This window comes from Taeniopygia guttata, chromosome 1A (assembly GCF_048771995.1).
Source record: "Taeniopygia guttata chromosome 1A, bTaeGut7.mat, whole genome shotgun sequence".
Lineage (NCBI taxonomy): Eukaryota > Metazoa > Chordata > Aves > Passeriformes > Estrildidae > Taeniopygia > Taeniopygia guttata.
The window spans coordinates 13018369-13045590 of record NC_133025.1 but is presented as its reverse complement, the minus strand read 5'-3'; the positions used below and the strand labels follow the sequence as shown (position 1 = coordinate 13045590).

At 42.4% G+C, this 27222-nt stretch overlaps 1 protein-coding gene across 3 annotated transcripts in view; it reads right to left on the bottom strand.

The window, feature by feature from the left end:
- Positions 1-22598: 22598 nt before the first annotated feature.
- The window catches only part of LHFPL3 (LHFPL tetraspan subfamily member 3), a 231489-nt gene continuing 226865 nt past the window's right edge, over positions 22599-27222 (bottom strand). For all 3 annotated transcript variants that reach the window (XM_030263775.4, XM_012568867.5, XM_030263774.4), the window contains one exon: positions 22599-25261. Coding sequence is in view for 1 of the 3 variants with exons in the window: in XM_030263774.4 (XP_030119634.1) it covers positions 25233-25261 (29 nt within the window). In the remaining 2 variants the exon portion in view is untranslated. The remainder of the gene's footprint in view (positions 25262-27222) is intronic.

Sequence of the window (27222 nt, the reverse complement as noted above, 5' to 3'; positions counted from 1 at the left end):
GTTGATGCAAACGGTAAGTTAGCAGCATGCATTCATTAAGTGTATTCAAAAAAGGGTGTACAATTGCTATTGCATAAGAAAAAAAATCAGCTTGTCTTTTTGAAACACCCTGGCATGGTTGGATTCAATAATTATTTATTAGGGAGACTTTAAATTAGAATGAAAGTAAGAAATCCTATGAGAAAAATTTCTGGTTGTTACATTTTCTCCACCCCTACCTCACTGTCCTATAGCAACACCTCACCCTGAAATGTTCAATATGGTTAGAAGGAAAATCCTTTTCAAACCCTTTCAATCTAAAATATCATCAGATGGAGCAAAAGGAAGGCTGAACTTGTCCCAGAAGCATTCCCACACTGAAATGTTAGATATTCCAGCCCCAGAGCTTGGGATACAGGGAAACTACGAGTAGCAAGATGTCCATGCTGTTTGTGGAGGGGGGATCACAGAGTGTCTCACACCTTGGATGCTTTAGGGGAGAGCAAAAGTTACCCTTCAGTTCGATGATGTGGTGACTCTGGTGGCAATACCAGGCTACAGAACTCTGTCTTGTTCTCTGTCCCTCCTTGCTGGTTCCCATGCCATAGGACACAATATTTGTGGCTGGATTAAAGCAGGTCCCTACAAACAGCACTGAAGACCAGAACACTCACAGGGCAGGGTGGTGGTGTCCTTTAAAGCCCAGCACTGATCAGGTGATGGCCTCTCCCATTGCTGGGGTGGTAAGGATGCACTATGCTGAATAAAGTCCTTGCTTTAAGTGTGTAGGTATGTTCTAGAAGGCTCTGCTCCAGCTTCAACTCCATCAAATCATGATCCTGGGAAACAAAACATAAGATGTAGTGTCCCTGTGCTTCAGAGCAGCTGAGGAGGCATAGGGAAGGTTCAGATGTCTAAGCTCCACCAAAACTGCTCAGTACTGTCACCTCTTATTGAACAGCGCTGTCACAACACTGTATTCAGTAACAGGATTTGAGGAGAGTTTTAAATTCAACAAAGATGGAAATACTAAATCTACCAAACAACTATAACTTTTTCTTGTCATACTGCACAGGAGAGGAGATAGAAAACATTTCACATACTGCAAGATTAGGTGAGACAGAACTATCTCAAATTTTGTAAGACAGGTCTGGATTTCTAGCTGTTTGCTAAAAAAAAAATAAAAAAGGTAGGCTCTTTCTTTTACTCTAGTCAACTATGACTACAAGCAATTATGTAAAAAGTTATTTTTTATGACATTTATCATTACAAAGAAAATAAGAGAAACTGCATGCCAACATTTATTATAATTTCATTAGTATCCAAGTAGATCTAATTTATGTGGAGGTTTCTGTTTCCAAGATGAGGATCAAATGAATCTCATCTGACAGACAATTGAGTTATAAAGGCTTCGCATGAGAACTGTTCTCCAACAGAATGTAAACAAGACATACCGATTAATAAGGTCAGACATAAAATAAAGAGCTAAATTATGGCAGGACTCATCAACCAGCAACACATGCTAGACTTTCTCAAATGGTGCAAGTTAGCATGCAGTAAAGCAAAAGTTTTAAATTAACGCTAGTATTTTATCCTCTGGGCAGTAGAACTAGAAGTTAGAGGAAGTAAGTTTATAAACCGTAGAAGTAATATGATTCCATGTGACAAGTTGTAAAGACCTGAATTTCTTCCAGAGACTCACATATTTTTACAGTGTTAAATATCACTGTAATAATTAAATCTTGCATGAAAATCCCAAGGAAACAAACTGTAGCATATGAGACCTTAAGATTTATGTTCTGGGAACTGACTGAAACCGCACAAGCAGAAGATTCATGTAGCAAAATGTTGAAAGGGCATCCCTGCTAAATGCCTTGTGGAAAGTGCTAAGCAAACTGGAATAGTTCCAAAATATGTAGGTGGGATTGCTCTTCACAATGCTGGGATTTACTCCATTATTGTCCAAGTGGCTCAGCTGAAATTACCTACAATCCACTAGGCATACTTTATTTCAATATATTTTACCCTGACCTTTCCTCTCTGTGGCTACATGGCCTTAATTCACTTAAATTTCTAAAATGGTGGTGCCAAGTGGTCCTGATAACACCGCTGCACTTTCCATATCCAAATATTATGTAGACTCATCTGCATTTTCAGGACAGTGTGTCATTGCCTTCTATCAACATTTTCTTTGTTGATCTACTGACAAGAGAAAGATACTACCTTCCCTGCTTTTGGACTGAGCTCCTTTTCTTCTGTGACACTGCCAGTTGCTAAATGACCTTGAAACATTCCCAAACACAGAAAAGTACTTATTTGAAGCCACGATGCTTAATTAAACAGTCAATCCATGAACCTTGTTTGCTCTTACTCTAGCAGAGCAAATAGGCCTTTTGTCATGCAGAGATGGATTGGGCTAGATCAGCTTTGTGCAGATAAAAACACAAAGTTTCCACTTCTATATCACATCTGTATCTAACAGGATGATATCCCCTGATGCTGTTGTGCACCACTCTGACAGAAAACAGGCTGTTCTTCCTGCCTTTTTGTCTAGAATACTGTTTAACTTAAATATTGGATCAGGATTTGGTCAGTCAATTCACAGCAGTTCATGTAATCTCAAATGGAGATTAAAATCCAACCCAATACATGTATTGCAGCATTTTGTTTTTAGGGAAGCCAGTGCCAGCTGCTTCAGTAGAAGGCTTAAGAAGCTCCTTAGAGAACAAGTATTAAATATTCTTGAGTTCTACCTCTGAGCATTTGAGGGATGGGGCTCTGAAGCATTGTGGCTTATACCTCTAGAAATTTTTCAGTCCTGCCAAAAAATGTCAAACATCCTCATTACCCTCTTAACTGTCCAGTGATGCTTTGGAACCTAACTCTCAACAATACCTTTTGGCAGGGATTTTGTAGCTTGGCTTAAGGTGTTACCTTCCTCTGCTCTTACAAATCTGCCATTTGTAATTGTCTTGCTTTCAATTTCACCGTGTTTCTCTTATTCACCTGTCATACCAAGACACATACTGGAGCTCCTAAGCACTTTTCATCTTCTGGGTCTAGTATTTCCCTCAGTAAATTAGATGCCTATGCACTAAATGTTCCCCTCCATCTCTCCTGGCTCCCCAGAGAAGGAAGCCTATGCATGTTGGCCACCAAGAGATGCTTTGGTCAGATACATACCATGCAGGTCAGAGCATCCAGTTCCCCTAAGCCTAGCTGCAGCTCTGGTACTCTTTCTCTATATTCTGTTTGGGTAAAGTTCTCTGTATAATATTTTACTTAAACATAACATTTCCTATATTAATCTCTGTTTTAACCAATAATTAATTCTAATATAAATACCTTACTGTGCTTTTTAAGATGAAGCAAAATATACCATTGCTCTTTATTAAGTCTTCTTAAGCATATTGGGTGTCCCAATGCCAAAACAGCTGCTCTTTTATTTTGGATAAGGGCCAAAGATCCTAAAAACTGCATAAGCATCCATTTCCTTAAAAAAACTCAGTCACAAAAATAGATCCTAAAAATTCTGTAAGCACCTAATTCCTTTAAAAAATTTAGTCCCAAAATAGATTCTATACTACTTGACCACTTTTAGAAATGCAAGCCAAACAAAGTGTGCTGAAACTTGCTTCTTTGGTTGTGAATTTGCAAGACAAAACAAGATAATCTCTGTGTCTCACAAGGGTTCCTGTTACCAGCCAGGAGAAGGATGAGGCCCTTCCTGGAGCAAGAGCCAGGAAGAGACAGGACCTAACAGCTATCATGGAAAGAAACCTATGGAAAGAAACCTATAAACTGAACTCCACTAGTGCTAGTAAGCCAAATTGTAGGGACTGTGGAGATGATGGGGGACTGCAGGAAGAAAACAGGTGGCTGAATTTTGAGGTATTTGAAGAAATTTTAAAAATAATTTGTATTTTTTAGGATACTGAATGGCACAAAAGCACTATTGGACCCCAGGCTAAGACTTTTCAAATCACTCTACTGACAACATGTCATAACCAAACCAGAACACAACTACAAATAACAGTAAGAAATCTACCTACATCATGCCAAGAGAGTGAGTCAGTGTTAGTCATTTGGGCTTTTCTTAATAATTGGGGGTTTTGCCCAAATACTACTGAAAATCATTCCCTTCCTCCCTCTGTAGTACCAGAGGGTATTTGATGTATATATATATGTGTATATTTTTTTCCTCAGATTTCATGCCATCACTTTGCCTGCCCAAAACATTTACCAAACTTCTTACCATCCTTATTAAAAATTAAAATTGCTTATTAAAATAAATTCCCTCAGAAGCTTTCCAGCAAAGTGTCTCAACCCTTTGCAAAGCACAATTAGCACAGGGGACAGAAAGCTCTGTGGAAAAAAGGGAGAACTTGTGCTGTTTTGGTGACATTAACTCCCTTCATCCTTATACCCACGTAATCACTAGTATACAGAAAGCATGCTTAGTACTGATGTAGCAGCATCTTCTTAGTATTAAAGTAAGTTGTACACAAAACAGTGAAGACAGCCCTTCTTACATTCTTTGACTATTTTTTTTATTTTCAGGTTTTTAAAGCACTTCTTCTGATATTTACAATAACTGATTAAATATCAATATATTTAATCATGCAATCCATAGTTACACGTAAGTATTTTAGTTTCTCAGCATTCAGAGCTTGGAAAGTCTGTACTACCATTTGAAGCAAACTAGGAATAGCTCATTTAGAGGATTTTGTTAGAAGATTCACTGATCAACACTTGTAACTTACTTGAAGTGATTTGTCATGCCTCAGTTAAAAGCAGCTTTTACTAATAGGTAACAGCTTTCTGTGGCATTGATACTCCTTCTTCTGCAAGCAAAGTCACAGGTGCAGGGACCTGCCTACAGGATGGAGTAGAGCCCAGGGGGATACAGGGCACCACAGGCTATTCTCACATCTATTGCAGCAGGTCTGCACTCCAAGGGACTGGCTTCTGGAGAACCCAAAAAGGTGTAAGTTAATAACATGCTTTATAGGTCAGCTGCAAGCTACTTTTGTCCCAAATTTGGAGAGCACCAGGTGGGCTGTTTTATATGTAAAGCAGTATCTTAGGGGAAGGAAAATTTGGTCATACGGATTGATTAAATTGGATTTTTTAAGACCAAGGTTGACCTAAGAAATCCCCAAAGAACATACACCCATAGAAATGCCTTCTCTTTGTTAAGAACAGTCAGTTAAGAGGGTCACTGAATTCAGGATCAAACATCATCTCTGTAGGTGTCACAGTCCAGTGGGGAGGTAAATTTGGGTGAGAAGAATGTCTTGTGTCAAACTAAGTACCATAAGGGAACATTTTGTGTGGCATGGGCCATTATACCAGTACAGTGGTTCCTAGCCTGCTTTTGGCCTGAGGCAAAGATGGTCACCCAGATGAGGCTGAGCTAAGATTTGGGAATTTGCATATGCAAGGCACCCTTTCCAGTGGGTAGCCTGGTTGAAGCCATGCTGCTTTAGAGGCTGAGACTTCAATAAAAAGGGTGTGGGCCATTCTCTGCCAGAGAATGGTTTCAGACAAGTTTAATTTACTTTAATAAGTTAATTTTAATTTATATACATGGAATTGTGGAGTGTGGGTAAAACCTTAGAGGGACAGGCACTGCAGCTGCTTTGGCTTTTCTCCTGCCCCAAGGGATTCGCATCTCCTTGGTGTTCATGGATTCTGTGATGCTGCACAGCAGGAGAGTGTCTCCTGCTCCAAATTTTGAGTAGTTTGGTAGCAAAAGGAGGCGTGAGGAAGCAGGGTGGCCATTGCAGGAGTGGCATCAATACCCAAATACATTAGTGTTACCCTGTGCTGTTGGTTTCCTGCCAGCAGCCCCAGCTACAGATCAGCTTCTGGGAGGGGAGACTTTCCAAAAGGAGTAGGACCTTATGTGGAGATTTGCTGTCCTGTGTCTGTGCTGCTGGGGTCCAGCTGTGGACCATGTGTCAATCACTGATAAAGGTCACTCATGAAGTGTATTTTAGCATTATTCTCTGTGATGAGCCCATTACTACTGACCCATACAGGTTTGCAGGTTGGGAAAGGTTGCAGTGCCTATGGCTGCATATGTGCACATAAGCACATGAACTGTTTGCCAGGTACAAAACCTCATCTACCTCCCACTGCTGTACCTTTGCAGTGGCTCTTTTGAGTCAGGACTAAGAAATTTGCAGAGCACCAGCATGCCTTGTGTAAACAAACATGTTTGCAGGCAGGCACTGGGGCCCTATTAGAAAACAAGATGGTTGGACTGATAAAGTACCAGTATAGTCTTGAAGGAGCTGGGTTTGCTAAGAATGTGCAGCCTCATTAAGGAGTTTTTGTGGGTTAAAACATGTTTGAGCTGGTAAAAGTAAATAAGGGGTAGGCCCTGCTGCCCATGCAAACACCCAAAATGGCTGCACACCCAAGGCAAAATCTTGGAGCTGACAGAATTCCTTCAGGGTGAAACTGATGAGCAGAAATTGCTAAAATGCTTTAATTAAACCACAGAGAGGAGGAGAAGGCAGATATTTCTTAGGAAGGAGAGCATCTTGTGGTGTTTCCTCATGGTACTCGACTGTAATGGATCAGAGAGAAGTCATTGCTTCAGACAGGAGCTCTGGCCCAAATGTCAGCCCTTGGTATCTTCCTGCAAAGAAGAATAAGGATGCAAACAAAATTACAAACAAACAAAATTACCCAGAGAAATGGGGTTGGGGGGCTGGTACTGCCCCCTTGCCATGGCAGCCCTCACTCCTGCCATGGCAGGAGCTGGGTGGAGGAATGTCCCCGGCATGTCCAGACCCTGCTCTCGATTATTTTTACACGCTTAATTTCTTTGCAAGTGTTGTTTTGATTTAAAGCGCACATCAAGGTTGCAAAAAGAGCAAACAGGTTCTCCACAGAAATCCTGTGAATTGTTGCTCTGCCATTCACTGTTGCAGGCAAAAGAGGCACCAGGAGATGTAAGAAGGAAACCTTCAAAGTTAATTATTTACTGGTTTATAGACTTTCAGCTACTTCAGCTTGACAGGTTTGATAAGGAAGCCTGGAGCTTCAGCAGAAGCAATTAGCGTGACTTCTATGAGATATTAGTGAGTAATTGTGCCATTGTTTATTTCCTGTAAAGTGACAGACTGCTAGAAAGGGTTTGCTGTTTGTAGATTATTTGTGTCGGGGTGGATGAATTCACCAGGAGAATGGCAAGTAGGAGCAAGAACACTACAAAGACTTTCTCTGTGACAGTACAAGGACATGAAGTTCTCCCCATCTTGTTCACTGATACATCTTCTCTTGCTTTTTTCCTTTTGTGTTAATAATGATGATGATTCTCAGAGCCAGGTTTGTATTGGTATTAGCCCTGAAAAGACCTCAGGATGGGAACAAGAGTAAATGGATGCTGTCAAAGGGACAAATCACAGGGCAGATTTGTGCATCAGTCCTAGAAGACTAGCAAAAAGATGGAGGTGTCCTTGATAATCAATATTGAAGAAAACAGTGGAAGAAGTAGCAAAGGTTGTATTTCCCTCCATTTGCAAGTAGGTTTCCTTTTCCAGTTTATATCGCTTCCTGCCAGACATGAAACTGAACCCCTTTGTATGCAGGAATAATCCAGTTCACCTCAAATCAATTCCTGTCAGCTCTGAAAATGAAACATGAGAACTACTAAAAATAAGCAACAACAGGGCATGAAATAAATAATCTACTGCTTTGTCCAGGGAGAAATACTTTCTGACTTGGTCATCAGCAAGTAATTATCCTTGCAGGAACTGGCTAAGAGGTTAACATATCTAAAGTGCATAGCTGACCTTGTTTTGAAGAAGATAGTGGCCTGGGATACTTTTGAGGCCCTTTAAAGGTATGATTTTAAGAATAATGCTATACAACTTATTTAGAAAGCCTCTCTTTCCAGCAGGGAGTGATTTATAATTTGCCTTTCTTTTTTTTTCTGGAACTCCTGAGCATTTGGGCACTTCAGAAGTTCTCAAGGCCAATATTAAATTGTTACAACTTCTGGAAGCATTGTGAAAGATTGAGACCAATAAACTGAGGATGAATGGGAAATCTACTGTCTAAAATGCTTTAGTCCAAACAAATACTTAAAATCTGTGAGTACCAGTACAGCCAAAAAAGGAAGTAGAAAGGAAAATTTTGCACACAAAGTACTGTTCAGCATGATGTTGGGAAAAACTGATGTTTGGAATCAGCAAAACCATCTGAAACAAACAGGTTATCCCTTTGCAAGAATACCTAAAGTTCTTTGTAATGAAAAAAGACACAGTAACTCTTAGGAAATCACATAAGTTAATATGAAGCACCAAAGACATCCCAAGGATGGGATGCAAGGCAAAAATAAAAAATAGGGCTTCTCAAGGCACTTTTGAAGTGATGCTAATCTGCATCAGTGAAACCAAGATTGCTACAAGCAGCGCTGACCTTACAGTCAGTTTCAACACTTGTACTTAGGCCTTTTAATTCCAATGTTTCTTGAAGGTTGAGTGGACTGAATGGCATAAAAGAAGTCTTGTCTGCACTCTCTCCCTGTGTGCTGAACTTCAGCTGGGCTAATTCTTTGCAGCTGCCCAGGCAGAGAGCCAGACCCTTCAGGTAGTGTATTATGGACAGAACAAGAGGAGTTCTGGCATCCTCACAAACAGTGTACCCTTGGGCAGGGGAAAGCCCAGAAAATACCAAAGGGCCTGGTATTGCTCTCCCACATGGGCTTTGTAACAGCCGAGATAAAGAGCATCCAGCAAAGCAGTATAATGTAGCAGTGGGACTCCAAAAGCAAGACCATGGAGAAGGGGAAGGGATGTAGGTCAACTCTGCTCTCTTCAATCAGGACACATGGTTTTACATATCTTCATAGGGACCTTTGATACATATGCACAATAAAATTAATGTGGATGTTAAAAACCTCTTCTGCACTATAGTCCTGTAATTCTGTCATCCCTCCATCCTCCCTCCCTCATGCTGACTAAACCCTCTAATCCACTGTGCTTTGAGTTCTCTTAGTAATTTTTTTCTGTTTGAAAATAGTTGGTACCCTCCTGATCTAAATGCTTTCCTATTATATTTCTCTTCAAATAAATGCTCTCTGTTGTAGTCCATCTTTGGCACAGCACCTTCCCCTAACAGAAGCTGTCTCATGGAATCAAAGAATGGTTTGATTTGGAAGGGATCTTAAAAGGCATCTATTTCCAACCCCCTTGCTGTGGATAGGGACACCTTCCACTAGACCAGGTTGCTTAGAGACCCATATAACCCGACCTTGAACACTTCTTCCAGGGATGGAGTATCCACAACTTCTCTGGGCATCCTGTGCTGGTGTTTCACCACCCTGATTGTAAAAATTGTCTTCCTTATATCTAGTTTAAACCTATCCTCTTTTAGTTTAAAACCATCACCCCTTGTCCTATCACTAAAGGTAATAGGAACATATACGTGAAGTGTAGAGAATTTAGAAATGATTAAACAAAAAATCATTATCACATTTGCCACAGAACTACTGCTCTGTTGCTGTTTACTGTGATTCAGCTAGGATAATTTCTCTCTCAGTCTTTTACTTAGCTTTAATGGCAACAGGACAGTGACAGTAGGTGGGACTAGATGACCTTTAGCAGTCCCTTCCAGCCCAAACTATTGTGTGTTTCTAATTCAGCCGGGGATGCTGGTCAGCACTGGCGAACACCCAAATCCAGCCCCAGGACAGGCAGGCTCTGTGCGTGGATGGCTGGGCTGGGTGGCAGGAAGGAGCTGTTGTTTCCTGCTCGCTTCGCTTGCTGTTGTTCTGCTTAAAATGGGAGGCCAAAAAGAGAGAGATTGGGAAAGCAAAGTCTGGTTGGAAAGATTCAAGTGTTCTTGCTCATGAAGGATTAACCTTGCCCTTGTCAAGCAAGTGACTTGGAGATTTATATTAGCACCAGCAGGACTGCCTCTCACCAGCCAAGGTCTAAGTGTTATTTCTTAAATAAAATGAAAAGGCTGTCCTCCTGCAGGGAGGGTTGGCAGCCCCTGCTGTGTCCCTCGGCAGGCCGGAGTCCGCCCATCGGCGGGGCCGGGCTGTGCTGGATTTGGAGGGGTAAGGCAGGTCTGGAGGCTCTGGCTGAGGGCTGCGGGGTGAAAAGGACCTCCCTGGGAACCAGCCTGCCAAAATCTGGCTCTGATAAAACTGCCCAGCCCATCCTGTAAGGACTTTTAGTGAAAAATCTTGAAATAATCAGAGAGGAAATGACAGGAACTCGGGCCTCCCTTCCCGGCCTGGCGGACACTCCCGGGCTGTTCCCCGCCGGCGGACACGCCGCGTCCCTGGGGGCGGGCCGGGGCTCGGCCGGGCTGAGGCGGCGGCGAGCGGCGAGCGGGGAGCTCCGTGCTCCGCTCCTTGTGGAAATGTGCCGCCAAGTTCAGGGATTGCAGAGCAGGAGAGGAGGAACGGAGCGATTCCTCTGGCCTTAGTGACATTTTGCTTATTTATAGCAGCTGCAGATCTTATCTGGAACCTTGAGAGACTTCAGTGTGGGTTTTCTCAGTTGCGTTTAAGAGGGCATTCAATTAACACAAGTGCCACATAGTGAAATACCTGCTTTATGAGGAGGCAGGCCTGAGCAGCTTAAAAATACGTAGGATTTTGGATTATATTACTTCCTATGGAACAGTTTCCAGTTCTGCTGCCCCAGACCATGTATCTCTTTCCTTAAGGATGGATGAGATGTAAAGAAACCACTCCCATATTTTTATGAAGGTGAGGCCATTGTGTTTGATTTTTTTTACCTTGTGGTTTGTAACATGTCAGATCCTGGTAAGACAGTCTGACTCTGGTTTGGTACCTTTGTATATTGCTGAACATCACAATATGATAATAAGAAATATGCTGTACATGCTCTACCTGCCCTCCACCCTATCTATCTTCCTTGGATGACCCCAAATGTTATTTTAGGTGCAACATCCCTCTGTTGCACAGCTTTCCTTTAATGCTGGGGTTTTTTTTTGGTGTGCACTAATGTATTCATGTCCCAAAGCTACAGAGGAGCAATGTGTCAGCAGGCTGCAATGTTCATGAGTGTGCATGCGCAGTGGTCATCAGTCCCCAGGTACAATTCTGGGCTGAGGAAATTATGCTCTTGTTATGTTCCTAACTCCCCAAGATTCATCTGGAAAAAACTTCAGCTTTTAATTTGGAATTGCACAGACTGGTGGCAGCAGGACACAAGCAGGAAACATGAGAAAACAGAGAAAAAAAAAACCACAGAGATGCTGCAATGTTTGGTAGCAAGTAGGTTCCCCCCTTCCTCAGGCTTCCTTCTGTAGATTGCCACCGCTACTTTACATTTGGTTGGTTTCACAGACTGTCACCCTGCATCCTGCGTGGTGGCAGCAGCCAGCAGGACATTTCCTGTACCTTTGCACAGCTCTAAGGTTCACACAGCTGCTCCAGACTCCAGAGAAAGTGTGTGAAGCCTGTTCAGCCTGTATGGAGAAGCTAACGTTGCCTCAAGGCAGGGAAGGAACATAGAAACCACCAAGTGATCCAGCCAGTCATGGGAAGAGCCCAGAAAGAAAGAAGTGAGCAGGCTTCGCCCTGGTCTTTGGGCATCTGCAGCCTTCAGAGGCTGCAAACCACTCATGGCTTGTCTGTCATCTCCTGCAGGGCAGACTGGGTTGTGTAGGCCACATAAAATGCTTTTGAGTCCCACTCCAGTCCAGACTGTAAAACCAGTTTAAATGAAAACAGATTCAGGCTTTTCTTGGACTGTGGGCAGACATCATCTCTAGGAGGTCGTGGCTCCCTCTGGGTCTCTGTAGGTGGGTTGCCTTTTGCTGCCTCGACAGAGTGTTGGCCTTCCTCCCATCCCATGACACAGCTCCCTGTTTTTCTTCCTTCAGCAGGCAACTGGAGAAGTGAGTGGCAGCAGCGTGGTGACCTCAGGCAGGGCTGTGACAGCTGGGGTGGGAATGAGAGCCTCCAGCTGGCACCGCTCTCTGTGGAGTGCCGTCACGTCTGCCACTTTTTTGGTTGGTGCTTGATGAAGGCGTGAGCCCTTCTCAGCTGTTCGCTGCAGCTGCGATGCCAGGGATGCCCTCAGATCTGCGTTCAGGTCTGGGCAGGCACTGCAGGCACTCGCTAATCCCCTCCAGGAAAGTTCCTGCGGTTTATTCCAAGCAGGCAGTCTGAACTGGTTCATGCGAGCGGGTGGGCTGGTCTGGCGGGCGCTGACACATGTGCTGCTCTGGGTGAAGGTCGGGCACTGACACATGTGCTGCTCTGGGTGAAGGTCGGGCACTGACACATGTGTGACACATGTGCTGCTCTGGGTAAAGGTCAGGCACTGACACATGTGTGACACATGTGCTGCTCTGGGTGAAGGTTGGGCACTGACACATGTGTGACACATGTGCTCCTCCGGGTGAAGGTCGGGCACTGACACATGTGTGACACATGTGCTGCTCTGGGTGAAGGTCGGGAACTGACACATGTGCTGCTCTGAGAGAAGGTTGGGCACTGACACATGTGTGACACATGTGCTGCTCTGGGTGAAGGTCGGGCACTGGCACATGTGTGACACATGTGCTGCTCTGGGTGAAGGTTGGGCACTGACACATGTGTGACTCATGTGCTGCTCTAGGTGATGGTCGGGCACTGACACATGTGTGACACATGTGCTGCTCTGGGTGAAGGCTGGGCACTGACATGTGTGACACATGTGCTGCTCTGGGTGAAGGTCGGGCACTGGCACATGTGTGACACATGTGCTGCTCTGGGTGAAGGTCGGGCACTGACACATGTGCTGCTCTGGGTGAAGGTCGGGCACTGACACACGTGTGACACATGTGCTGCTCTGGGTGAAGGCTGGGCACTGACATGTGTGACACGTGCTGCTCTGGGTGAAGGTCGGGCACTGACACGTGTGACACATGTGCTGCTCTGGGTGAAGGTCGGCTGCTGCCCCAAGGCAATGACAAAGTGGCCGGGTCTGCTGTCCCCAGCCAGGCCTCTGCCTGCAGCCCTGAAAGCTCCTTGTCCAAATCCTCTGCAGTTCTGGGCCATTTCCCATGCAGCTTTCAGTGCTCTTTGTCCTTCCTTAGTTTAAAACAAGACTTCTGTTGCTTCTCTGGTGAGATTAGTGAAGGCTAGAAGGATATTCATCTTAAATTTTCCCATTATGTCTTATTATACACCCGGGTCGCGAAGTACTTTATCATAAAAAAGCAGATGGTGTGAAAATATGACTGTTCCTAAATTCCACAGCATCCTAGCAGATGCCATTTTAACCTTGACCTCTGTTTTTCTGTAGCCTGGTTTATCTGGCTCAGAAGAAATTTCAGGAAATTGTGCAGAGCAAAAGGGTGCAGCTTGGTTTTAATTGTTTTCACTTCTCCTGTTTGTATACGGCACAGGAAAACAAGGGGAAAATATCCTTTTGCTGAGACTCAATCCCATGTTTCTTGTGAGTTTTGAGTTCAATCAAGCTTTGATAAAATGGAAACTGAAGGAATACAGAACACATTGAGGGAAGCATGGTACTCAGCGCAGTGCACGTGCTTCACATTTGGCTGAAGGTTGTTTGCTTCTCATGCCTCCTTCAAATAATTTCACTAGCATCTATACATAAATAACTTGCCATGGCAAACATTAGCTCTGAATCCACAATACATATTAATCTAAAATAGTTTTATTTTTCCCTTATAAGCCTAATGAAACTTGGAAATTTTTTTTTACAGTCAAATAAACTTAATTATACTACATTTGCATAACATATATTACATCAGCTGGAAGCCAGGCTGCTTTGTGAGCTGTCTGGAGGGCTCTGGTAAATTAAATTAAGTAAGTCCCCTTCCTTCAGTTTAAGTTGTTTTTCCCAAGTCATGACTCCTCCCTCCTAACTTGTGACTCTTCCCCTCCTTCCCAACTTCTCTGCGGATGTTAATGCTCTCAGAGGAGTCACTAGATGACCCTGTATACTCATCCGAATTGCCAGTTTCTAACAATCATGACTTTTTAAATGTAAGTGGCAAACTTCCTTCTGTGAGCTGCATGATAGTCTCACCAAGTCCTGGCAGGGAGGTCCAGGGAAGAATTAGGGGCAATTCCTCATTGAATAACAGCAGGAAGATTTGCTCAAGCCTGTCTTTCAGGGCTGTGTGGGTTTTACATACACAGTCTCTGTACTCAGAAATGCCTCGATCAAGGCCAAATGTTGCTTTGCTGAAAATCTTGATTCAAAACTTGAAATGGAGGCAGCTTGCTATGTACTAACAATAAATGACCCTCCTACTTATGCATTTTTGTCATATTTATTTGAGTAGTTTCAACTTCTAGATGTATGGAAGGCTTTGTTGTCAGATTAAAAACCTCTGTAGTCAAAGTAATCTCTCTTCCCTGTCTCAGATAGCATTTACAGCTGACTCATCTGTGTCTGACTCACCTGATGGCACAGCAATTGCTTTCAGGACAATCCTGAGAATGGACAGTCAACTACAGGTGGGAAATTTGGGATGCTGAAGGCAGAATTATGGTTGGAGGTGGTGTTGTCCTAGAAGGAGCCCCCATTCCCATAGATAAATGAGAGATCCTGCTGTGTCTTGGGAGCAATGGGCACATCCAGTACATCCTGCTGAGTGGTCAGACATGTCCAGTACAGTCTCTGTATATTCAGTGGTCTTAGTGGTCACACAGAGATGGACTTCACAGCAAGTGTCCTTCATGTCTGACACATGAGGTGTTTTGAACCACCTGTGCAAGAGCTGAGTGGGTTGTCCAGACTATGCACAGTGTCACCAGTGGGAGCAGGATGTACCAGACTTAACTCTGCACACATATTTATCGTGTAGGGTGCTTGAACGAAATATGTCAGTCTGCTACAGGCTTCCCTTTCGGTCCTCAAGCTGGTGCTCCTCAATGTGTTTTGGCACTGATAATCATGTGGCCATAGAGTGGGTTGAACCAGCTCAGTGGTGAAGCTGACTGTGCACACAGACAGGCACCAGTATTGGTACTGGAGAGGTGATGGGAGCAGGGAGGAGCAGGCAGGGCTGCTCCTCTTGACAGCAGCTCATGCTTAGATTGACATGAGCCAGCCATGGCACCCGATTCTCAGTGATTCATCTGGGATTTTAGCATGTTGGATAGCCAAGGTAAAAATGTGGCTGAGGCTCATGCTTTGGTGAAGTTGATGAAGACTTGAGACCAGCAGACAGCTTTCTGCTTCTGTCTGGTAAAGAGGGCATAACTGGGATACTGAGACAATTGGTAGTTCTGATTGAGCTGGCTGGGGCACAGGGTGGACTAATCTGTACCACAATAAAAAACAGGATCACCAAACTGTGGGCCTGGACATATGTGGAGACAGAAATTGCACCTGATTTGAGTAGTGTATCTGCTGATCTTCTCCTAGTTAAACTTTCTGACCAGTCCCAAGAAAAGGATTCTACTGATCTCTCACAGCTGTAGCATTCCAAGTACATAGTTTTTTCTAGTAGCACATCTGGTCCTTAACTCAGGCAATGAAGTCCTGGGTTGTGGTGCTCAAACCCTGCTGATTCCCTGTCTCTTCCTTCTGTGATGACCCCAAAACCTTTACAAAACTGCAGCATATCAGTGTATTTGACTGGATCTTCCCTTGACCTTGGGGTCTTGGAGGTATCACTGGGCTTCTTACCTAACAACCTGGTGTGCAAAATATTCATCTTGTTCTGGGCTGTACTAGGGCTCTGGAATACTCTGTCTTCATAAATATTTCTCTTCCCTTGTTCTTCTGGAAAGTCATTTCCCTTTACTTCCTGTTGTATTAAATAAATCTTTTTGCTTACAAAGGGACTAACCATCTGGCATCTGGGAGAGAGAAGACAAAGGAAAGACAACAAGTTGAGTGCTGGACTGTGGGTCAAAAGCTTAATCTGTAAAATCCTAACATGGTATGCTGAAAAAAGGAGGGAGCAGGAGTGAGAGCTGGGAAAACTGCTTCAGGCTGTTGTTTTCTGGCACAATGCCCAGCAGGCACTGCACCAGGCAGCTCAGACCTGGAGCAGGTTTTCCCTGCTGTGTGCTGCCTGCATCATTTTCTGGCCTGGGACGACATCTGGCTGCTATATTCTTTTCCACACCCCTGGAGGAGTGCTCTTTCTAGCTAGTTACTGCAGTGCTTGACATTAAAATATAGTGAGTTACACTACAAAGTAGCATAAAATTTGCTTAAAAATAATAAGGCTGAAGTGCAGTTGAGCTTTGAGTACTTTTTGTTTGCCTTCTGGATTAAAAAAATTTTACAATATGTGATGTCCATAAATTTCACCATGACTGAGTGCTCAGAAGTCACCTTAAGAATAGGAAAAAAGCCGGCAAACAAACCAAAACCACAACAAAACCAACAAAGTAAAAAAAAACAAACAATACATCCATACCTCTTTATTGAGAAGTCCAGAATAAATTATTTGGGCTTTTAAACACTAGTTATTATAAACTCTCAATTAAAAAAAATAGGGTAATTAGCAATAGAAAGTATAAGGGAGATGGTGGGAAGAGAAAAGTCACAAAAATGAGGAAGAAGACTCATTACCTTCAAGAGATTGATCAAGTCCAGTAAGAAACAGGGGCTGTGATGATGTAATACCACACAGTTGTCTCCAGATTTTGAGTATTTTCCCAGTGTCTGGAAAGACTTCTCCCACTTGCAGACAGGGTCCTAGATGAACAGAATCACAGTCTGGAAACAGACACCACTGACTGTGACACTGGTCTTCTACACTGCCAAGCCAGCCTGTGTGCTCTACATCCACCAGTTGTACCAGCACAAGGAACTTGGACTTAACTTCTTTCACTTCCTTCTGGTCTCAGCAGCAGCATTGCATAACAATGTGTTCCAGTTTTCACCAACAACCTGTTGGAAATCTTCCAATCTGCTGCAGCATTTCAAAACAATTTTCACAAAACCTGGTGTTTTTATACAACATGAAGCAGAAGCAGTGTGTGCTGGCAGAGTTGTTTAATGTACTGTCCAGGTTGCAGGCACAGGTCTGGGAGCCACATGTTGGCTTAACGTGATTTTTTCTAACTGGGGAATTCTGGAGAAAACACAGCTACAAATGTGAGGGTTAAAAAACAGTAATTTCTCTGTTGGTCTATGTACCTTTATTACTTCTCAACACAGTAATAAAGCTTTACTTTTTACAGGTAGAGCGGGTAAGCTTAGGTGGAATACATCACTTCCAACTACAGTAAGAATATCATTCAGTACTAATGACAAGTTAGCACTATTAATATATTGAAATCTGGCCTCTGCACATGCCCATGAGTTAAAAACATATGGTGAGAACATGGGAATTGTACCCTTTAAGAGTGTAGCCACACACATAGCAGCTGCTCTGATATCATGTGTCAGCATCTCCCTGTTGATATTTACTTAATTATTGATGCATTTGTGAGATTAATTAAGTATTGGAGCAGCCTGCCCAGAAACACCATGTGCTTTTCACCAGTGATGTTTATGGGACCTGAATGGATAGTGCCCTGACCCCTTGGAGCAAGAGGCTGCACTAGAGGCCTCCCAAAGCCCCTCCAGCACGACTGTTCCTGCAGTTCTGTGACTCCATGCTTCCCCGGCATGGATCTCAGCTTCTGAGATTCTTCCCTGCACTTTCCAGTCTATAAAAGTCCAGTGGAGGCTCTTAATCCTCTGTAATTCATGTAACAAGGGAAAAAAAAAAAAAAAAAAAAAAGCACGCCACTGAAAAAGTAAAATATGATGTGTTTGTGAGTTTTTTTATGAGTTCTGAATACAGATATATATGCATTTTGCTTTTCTACTTTGAAGGAACTTATAAGGGTAAAGAAGCAGTGAAAAAAAGAAGGAATATAGAATTCTATATAGCATATATATAATATATATTTTATTTGGTGACAGCTCTCCCTGTGAGTACAGAAACACAGTCTGGAAATAACTGGGAACTCTGAGTATCTCCTGCTGTGGTAGTTCCTCAGAGCTCAACACCAAGCAGTGACTCCTGTCCTGCAAAAGCAGCAGGCAGAGTTGTTTAAGACCAGGCAGAGTTATTATTAAGTGTGCTCACATATATGCAATGCCACATTATTTAACAAATTCATTTTGAAGGCCCATTGTCTCAGGCCTCTGAGAAGACTACCAGGTATCTCAGTATGAAATGCATGAAATATATGTGTGTGGTGATACTTTCTTATTGCTTTGGGAGCTTCTCTACCAAAAATCCTGTCCCAACTCTAGTGTTGGCTTTGGACTTCTTCCAGTTTACTTCTCTGGGCTTTGCTACATCCCCAGTCATTTCCTTCCTCAGGCCGTGCCTGTGTATGATGGCCCTGCCTCTGGTTCCTGTTCTCCAGCCCCTCTGGGAGTGGTAAGGGCCTGGGGATATCACTCTAGGAGGCTGCACAGCCTTACCAGGCAGGAAGAATTGTTGTTACTGGTATTCCTGCCACAGCCTGGGTCTCACTGCGCCCTCACGTCGTGCTTTTTCTCATGATCAATGTATTAATGGGTTCTAGAGTCCCTGCATTCTTCCTCTGGGATTAGGGGCTTTAGCTGCTCCCAGCCTTCAGCCTGGTAATCCATAATCAGATTTCACCCTTTTAGCATTTCTCAGAGCAAATGCTATCTAGGATGACCTAAATCTAATGTTCTGTTTCTTTAGCGACCATCAATTTTCTATCTTCTGTCACCTTTGAAGATGCTTGTAGTTATTGCATGATCATAGCTCATCAATGCCATTTTTAATATCATCTCAGAGTCGTTATTTCAGCAGCCTCCTTAACCTCTGCTTTTTCAACTAGAGCAATTTGGAGGAATGTGGTTGTCTCCTGGGTTTGATTTAAACTACCTAACTTTCCCATTCATTCTGATGCCTCCTACTTCTGCTGTTCTATCCCTCCATTCCATGCTCCCAAACTTCTTAAACACACTTAAACTTGTGTTTTTAAACATGTTTTTAAGCACACAAGTTTTAAACAACTTGCAGCCTGCCTGGTTTATGCTGGAGCTGAGAGTGGGTCTGCAGACAACACCAAGCTGAGTGGTGCACTTGGCATGTCTGAGAGATGGGATGTCATGAGGAGGGACATGGACAAGCTCCAGAAGTGGGCTGTGGCAACCTCATGGATTTCAACAGGGCCAAGTGCAGGCTCCTAGTGACAGGACAAGTGATAATGGTTTAAAAGTGGTACAGATTGCCCAGAAATGCTGTGGATGCCCCATCCCTGGAAGTGTTCAAGGCCAGGTTGGATGGTCTTTCAGCAGCCTGGTCTGATGGAGGGTGTCCCTGCCCATGGCAGAGGTTTAGAGCTGGATGATCTTTAAGGTTCCTTTAAGCCCAAACCATTCAAGGATTCTATGGCTCTTGGAGGGGATAAATAAAAATTATTGGCTGTCATATCTGGGAAGTGCAGAAGCCTGCCCCTGGGAAATGTTGGGCAAAATAGGTCTGGGAAATGCTTTTAAAATATTAAGCAAAGTTCTCATCCACAATTACAGAGATAAAGCTTATTCTCCTCAGTCTTGAGAAATTCAACCAAAAACTTAGAATTCCTCAAATTTCGTCTCAAGCTTTACGCAGTGTGAGTTAATACGGTGATGGTTTGTTACCTTGGTCTCTATGAAGGCAAATGCAAAGCTGCCATGAGTAACTGACTCCCAGAGCGACGCCCGCAGAGGCTGAGCGCCATTAGATGGCAGCACAGGTAAGGACAACATCCATCCCGCCCGGCGCTGCTCCAGGAAAGCCTCTCCACTGCTTTCAGCATCCCCAAGGTACCTTGTGCGTGAAGGATTTTCACATTACTTAAAGCAAAATAAATGAAAACCTGTAAATGAGGATTTTCATATTATATTAAAGCATATAAAATACGAATTACCCCCTCCCCCCAACAGTGATGGCATGTATTAAGCCTGAATTTCTTTCAGAATTTCTGAATTATTTTATTCCTTATCCTTCTCAAGCATACATAAATTCAGCTATACTGACTTAAACAGCTCCTTTCTTGATGACATGTATCGTTAGTTTATCACCTAAAAGCTCTTCTAGAAAGCTCTGTCACCAGCCATCTCAGCTCATGGCCTCAGGAGCATAATATTTTGCATTACTTTCAGTTGCCATTTGAGAAGCTCAACTAATACAGCAGGCACTTAGTAGACCCTCAGAATATTCCAGTGACACTCCAACTAATTTCGTTTTTAATGGAAAAAAAATCGAAGCAAATAGGAGGCCTAATTTTCTTTTTCAGACTGAATATCTATCTTGTTACTAATTTTGCATTGTGTTGGTTTAAAGTTACATAAAGGAGAAGCAGGGTGCTAATTGCATACCTGTAAGCCTGACATTTGTGCTGACATCCCAGAGTCTTGCCTGATACCTTGTGCAAAAGCCATGCTTGAGAGCTGTCAAAGTTATGAAGTTCCTGATTTTTGCTATGGCAGAGCAAAATTCCTACCTTCCTGTGCTGGGATCTGACAGGAGAACCCTGAGTCTGTGTAACTGGTAATATAGCTGATTATCTAGTGCATCTTCTGGTGTTAAACTGTGGAAATAACTTTTAAAAATACGTGGTAATCATGTCAAAGATACTTCATTCCAGCATATAGGATTTTGACAATCTTTATTTCACTTTTCTCCTAAGAAATTACTAACAATATGTAATTTTGTTTATTAATAATCCTAACATCTATATTAGGCTAATATAAAGCTACCTTGCACTTGACAAAATCAGGAGTAATAATCCATGTTGTTACACCAATTTAAATTTGGTTTGTGGAGGTTAATTCAGCCCCAGCTCCTAGCTTTTTGGAGCATTTTCACTTCCAGGCTGTTTTCCCGGGTGACTGAGCTAATCTTCAGACTTGGAGGCTGGTGTCACATTGGTGATCTCAGGAAGTGTTTTGCAGCAACTTTTGGAGCTGTTTCAAAAGGAGAAGAGCTTTGTAGTGTCTCATAGGCAATTAGGGGCAACATCTCCTCTTGGGAGTTGATGAGCATATTGTCTCTGCTTATACTCTTTTCCCTGGAGATTCTCCTCTTGCAGAGGCAATACTTCTCCCATCACTTTGTGAAGTGGAAAAGCTGTGTAGCTGGCCCCCCATCTCCCCCCCATCTCCCCCCCATCCCGTGGGGTTATGAGACTATCTGGAAGAAAGGAAGGCTATATCACTTTACTTTTTAAAATGCAAAAGACATTTCAGAAGGCAGCGTAAAGTAACACTAAGCAAAAATTTAAGAGAGACAGATGGGTAATAGAAAGCATCACATCAGTATCTGAACACTGCAAGCTTTGGCTTTGTGTTTTCAGCACCATGACACAAACATCTGATCTAAAGGGAAGAGAATTTATTTTTAAACTACATATTCTACCTTCTACAGAATTCCAGGCCTTCTGTGAAAATCTCTACTCAAGTTATTAATGTAGGCTGCTGAGAATCACAGACCAAGGTGGAATGGCTGCAAGGATGCCTAATGTGTGCATGTACTGCCAGCTACTCCAACAGCAGGCGAAGCCATTCTATTCTGTAGAGAGCTCCTTTGGAAGGAGAAATGTGTAAATCTCTTGGCTTCAGCACATGGGGGAAAAAAAGTGTTGCTTTCTAGCACTACCTCAGAACCTATTCAGCATATGGCTGTCTTTTCAATGTGTAAACTGGTTAGGACAAATCTGGGGTGGGTTTTTTATTTACTCTAAACTGTCTAGATCTTATTCCATTTCAGATCCTCAGAGAATCAGATGAAACTATGAAAACTAAGGATATCAGAGTAGCAGTAAAAACAGACAGAAAGCTGCTGGGCCCAGCATTACATTTTCCTCCCTAGAATAGGGAAAGATGGGCAGTGTGAGGGAAGCTGATCTATTACTCCGATTGAAATGTGTCAGAGCCTGGCAGTTTGGGCATAATTAGATCCCAGTCACAATAATTTCTGGATCATCTCCGAATGCAGATACTGCTGCATCAACAGCATGGAGGCAAATGCAGTATCTCTTTGACAAGGAAGTACTTACCTCCTGTTGGTGCAAACTCTGGAATGATGTGACAGCTCTTGATGGCTCCAGTGTACCTTCATGTAGTGAAATTAGGGGGTGATTAACTTCTGAGCTTTACTGTGGCATCCCAATCACTTGTTTGGGATTTCCAATCTATAAACAACTGAAATGCATTGCCTATAAAAATGAACAGCATCCTAAAAACCTGGCAGTTCTCGAACTATAACTTATATATTAATAACTAATATATTAATACATAATATAACTTATATATTAATATATTAACATATATATATATATATATACTTACAAGTAATTTACGCTCTTTCTCTTTCTATAAATCAAGTTTTATACTAGAGTAATTAGGAACTTTGTATTGTTGTCCATATATGGAGATGTAGCCAGGTACCAGAGGGTGGAGATGACTTACCAACAAGGTTCTCCTAGGAATTTGACCCATGCTTACAAATCCCTGCACTCATTAAGGAATCCAATTCTGCTTGGACTTTACAAACCTGAGGGACCTCTGTAGGTACAGATGTGAAGGAGGTGTCCAGGCTTGTGTTTAGGAGGGCAGTGATCCCAACAACAGCTGCCCTTGTCACAGATGAGCTGGAGAAAAGCACTATCACACTTTATTTTAGTATGCTACAAAAGTCATTATTGAACTTTATTAGGTACTTTAATACCAAGCATACTTTGAAGTAACAAAAATTATTGTTATTACTTTTACAGAAAGTCAGGTATTTCAACAGTTTTCTTTAGTTTTTTGACTTAAAAAGAAATTACAATTGACAAGTTACAATGGAGTGGGATAGGAAAATGGTAACATTTAAAAAGATAAGACATACTATTCTTACTGAGTCGACATTTAATGATGTACATCCTGGTATGTCTCTCCTTTCTGACTCTGTACAAATTGTACATATTCACTGAGCTGCCCTGGCAGGGTTGTGATGCCTTGTGATGGCACTTCTTTTGCAATGTTTGTGTATATTTAGAAAGGGCTTTTACATTACAACACCACCATGAAGCTAAACAAAATAATATAATACAGACAAACCCTGTTTTCGTGATTTCTGTCACAGCGAAAGTGCCATGACTGCAGTAATGTGGGATAGAGGTAAACTCAAGGAGCAAATGAAGATGGTGATATGAGAGCAGATCCCGATAACAAACCCTTCCACAGGCTTTGAGGTGCGGGCGTGGTTGTGAGCCAATGAGCAGAAAATGAGGATGGGCTTCACTGAGATGCCACTTAACAGGGACTCCTGAATGCATCTGGCCCCTGAGGATGTGCATTTTCCAGCTGACGCTGGTTGGACTAACCACAGATTTAAAAACCTGTCTGAAGTGGGCCCTTACATGAGTTTATGCTGCCTCATGTGTGAAGTACTTGGTTTTTACCTTCCATCCCCTTCAGGTCAATAGCAGGTACTGGGAAGATGTCTATGGTTGTTGACTGATTTGGGTGGGGTTTTTGACCAGCTAGTGCTGGTCAAGAAGTCAGAAGAATTTTATACATCCAGTTACAAGAGCAGTTTCAGATTAAAAAAAGTTATTTTTTTAAATGCTGCCCAGATTCACACATATATTTACTTTGCTGACGTCCAAGTGAAGTCAGTGCCACATTCGTACCTTAGCAGTTAGATAGAAAAGTTATCTAATTCCCTGTATTTGTTTACTGGCAGTTTGCTTAAAGATAATTTTTCTTTCAAAAGTAAAATAAATTTATTGAAATTCTTGCACTAAATTCTGGAACAATTTGTGTTGTGCAGTCAATAGTTAAAAAGAAGTTTTAACTCATGTTTTCCTCAGCTCTTCAGCATTTTGCATTATTTGGGATCAACACTAACAATTAATTATTATTTTAGCCATTTCCTCTGAAAGCCAAAGAATGAAGGAACAGGCTTTAAAACCCCTGAAGGAATCAGCACTGGAGTGCTCATTTTGCACTGGATTAATCTGTGATGCACAGGAGAACCTAGAGGCAGGTAGGGAGTGACGTGCTCCTGACCAGTCCCGAGCCAGGACAGACGTGTGCCTTGGTGGGAGTGTTAGAGAGGGGCAGGGGGGGTCCCTGCCTCCCCTTGCTGCTCCACATCCAGGCCTTGCACTAAGAGCTCCTTCTGTGCCTACTCCTGTTTTACTTCTCTGTGGCTCCTGGAGCTGAGGGTGCTCTTTGGGACCTGGGAGGGAATGACTTCCCTGCCAGTGCCCCAGGGCTATTTGCATCCAGCCCGCACATGGCTATTTGCACATGAATTTGCTTACTAGTCTGTTAATTTTTGTATTGAGTTTAAACTCAGGGGTTTACTGAGTTGTATCAAATTTAAACTTAAGGCCAGAAGGTCTCATTAGATCACCCTGTCTGATTTCCATTAGCATGGGCCAGAGAGTGTCACTCCACAGGTGTATGGCAGAACAGGGAAAAGAAAGGCCCTTGACGTGAGCAGCAGCGGGTTACATTTAAGGGATAAATTACTTTCCCCTATTAAAAAAGAAATCAAGGGATTTTATTTTGTCACTTCAAATACAAACAATTCTATGCATCTTGGGAAATTATAGTATTATGATATTCAGACATACCTTATAGTATATATGTTTCATAGAACTAGAATATAGGTCAGAAATAATTTTTGAGTCTTGAGTTTGTTACAGACATATTAATTGGAACACATATGCAGTAAAAATTGAGAAGCTTTACAGTTTTAGTCAACTTATTATACAGTGAAGTAAATGAAGTGCAGCAATGTAGCAGTAAAAGTTATGCTTTTTCCACTAGGTGATGGAAACATTCAGAGTCTATAAATGCTAATTTAAGAGAGATGTCCTAACAGCTTCTTGGCTACTGGGATAGGAATAGTCTGAAGTTAACTGCCTCTCTACTGTGAAAGGTTTTAAAGCTTTTTGCTTTCTGTCCGAATAAAAAAAATTACATTTACAAACCTCTTCAATGCATATATATTACATATGTTTATCTAGCAACAACTACACCCCTTTTAATTTATTCCCCAAATGTGACTTTTCATGCATGTCTTCTGGATGCTGTATTCAGCAACAGTTTCTAATGAGCTGGTGTGTAATCCATGATTGCATTTCTCTTCTGAAATCACTTCCATGTCTGGCTGATCTATGTTTAGAAGGTGGTGCTTATCCATCAGGCATTTTTGCACTTGTCAGCATTCTTCTCTGTTGGAGGCCCTTTCCCAAGCTTCTTCCCATTTTAATGTTGATGTACAAAAGCTGTTATTCGTTTGTTTTGTGCTCATTCTAGTGAGGATTGGCTTAGTAGGACTGTGCAAAACAGAGAAAAGAGAGAAGCTGGTTTACTGCCAACAAACATGAAAATGTTCACTCTGTGCTTAGCTTAGAGCAAGCCTCTGACCAATATTCTAATGCACTTCATTATATGTATTTCCATTTGTCACAAAAAGTGAAAAATTTAATCTGTAGATAGGATTTGTAATCTGAAATTTTCAAAAATAATTTTTCATCAGCTAATTGACCCAAGAAGTCAAAATAATGGGATTATTTAATCTAAAATCTGAGCAATATGAAAATAAAGACACAATGCACATGGGGCAAGAATGACATTTACTAGGTGAATACCATGAATTGAGTTAAAATCCTGACATTTCTGTTCCGTATCAAAAACTTCTTTCTCTCGAGGACACAATCCACATTTGCAAACATGATAAAATAATACCTTGTGTTAAATTTCAAATGAGGACAGAGGTGTGGGGCTGTTTTCAAATCAAACTCTTCCTTAAATCTAATTCTCACTGCCTGGGTTCCATGTACTTAAGCAGAGCTGCATCCAGGCCAAGGGGACAGGGGCACTGGCACTGGGAGCAGGGTGACAAAGGCTCCCCCTCCTCTCTGCAGGTGACAGCCCCTGAGCTGGTGCTTCAGGGGGCACCACTGGAATTGGGGCTCAATGAGGAAATCTATTTGCAAGTTCCCATGCACAGGCAAAGGTGAAAACCTGGCTGCCTCAGTGCTGGGCAGTGAGCAGAAGGTTCTTGCACCAAAGGAGCTCTGCCAGTTCCCCATTAGCTAGACTGTCTCAGACCCCTGAGACCAAACCATGAAGTCCTCTGTCAGGCAGCCTCTCCACTGCCTCCTGTGAAAAGGTCACTGCTCAGAGAGTCTGACAAAGCCACATCCTGGGGGAGAGGACAGCCAACGTCATCACAACTCCAGTTCCTGTATTGTAACACAGGGGCCTCTGCAAGTGACTGCTGGAATGCAGAACTACGGGTAAATCACTGTTTTTATCACAACAAAAGAAAAATGAATTTCACAATGAATTTAATTGTGAAATGAAAGCAGACAAAGAATTTCAGGACTAGAAACACTTAAAAATATTACTGTAAAAAGAGTGAAATACTTCATTCCCTCCCCCCATATTTCATGGAGCAGCTACCTTCTGCCATTCCCTCAAATTCCCTACACCCTTGACTCTTGTGGTCACCTTGGTCTGCAACTAATTCACCCACAGACCCAGGGAGCATGGTGCCCCAGGGCAGGATACCCAGACCTTAAAGCCTGGGGTGGTGGTACCAAGAACCAGTGAGCCTGGTGGTGGCAAACGTTCTGCCATGGACCTTGGATGCTGCTTCCCCATCAGCTTCCAACAAACTGACATTTTTCAAGCAAAGTTTGTTTTGGAGGGAAATTCCGGACTTGTTCAGCATGTATCTATAGTCCATATTTATTTTACAAGACACTTCTAATTGATGTTGCTGAGACTAGAAAGTAGCAAATAAGTATGTAAGAAGCATAACATGAGCTAGGGAGGGAACTGAAAAAGAAAAATGGGTCAGTTTTTTTGTTTTAAAAAATTAATATGAAATATAATGTTCACTGTGGTAAAAACATTTTTATGATGCAAGTATATAATGGGATGGTAGTTTCCAATTGTAAAAGAAAGCTTGCCATTCATACCTCCATGAGCTTCCTTTTACACTTTGAAACATGCGGCAAAAATGAAGGATAAATTGTGGACGAGAAACGAAGATACTTGTGATAGATAAAATATATTAAAAATGGTCTGAGTCTGGAACTTTGTTGTATTTTATAAATGTGGTTACTAATGTTATTAGTGTGGTAACTAGTAATATAGGTAAACGGCATTACCAAATAAAGTGAATGAAAAAGTGCCTGAGCCTCTAATCTGTTTACTTGCTAAGTGAGATAAGGGGGTTTGTGAGCCTCTGAAACAATTCATATTTGGTGAAACTGAGATCTGGAGA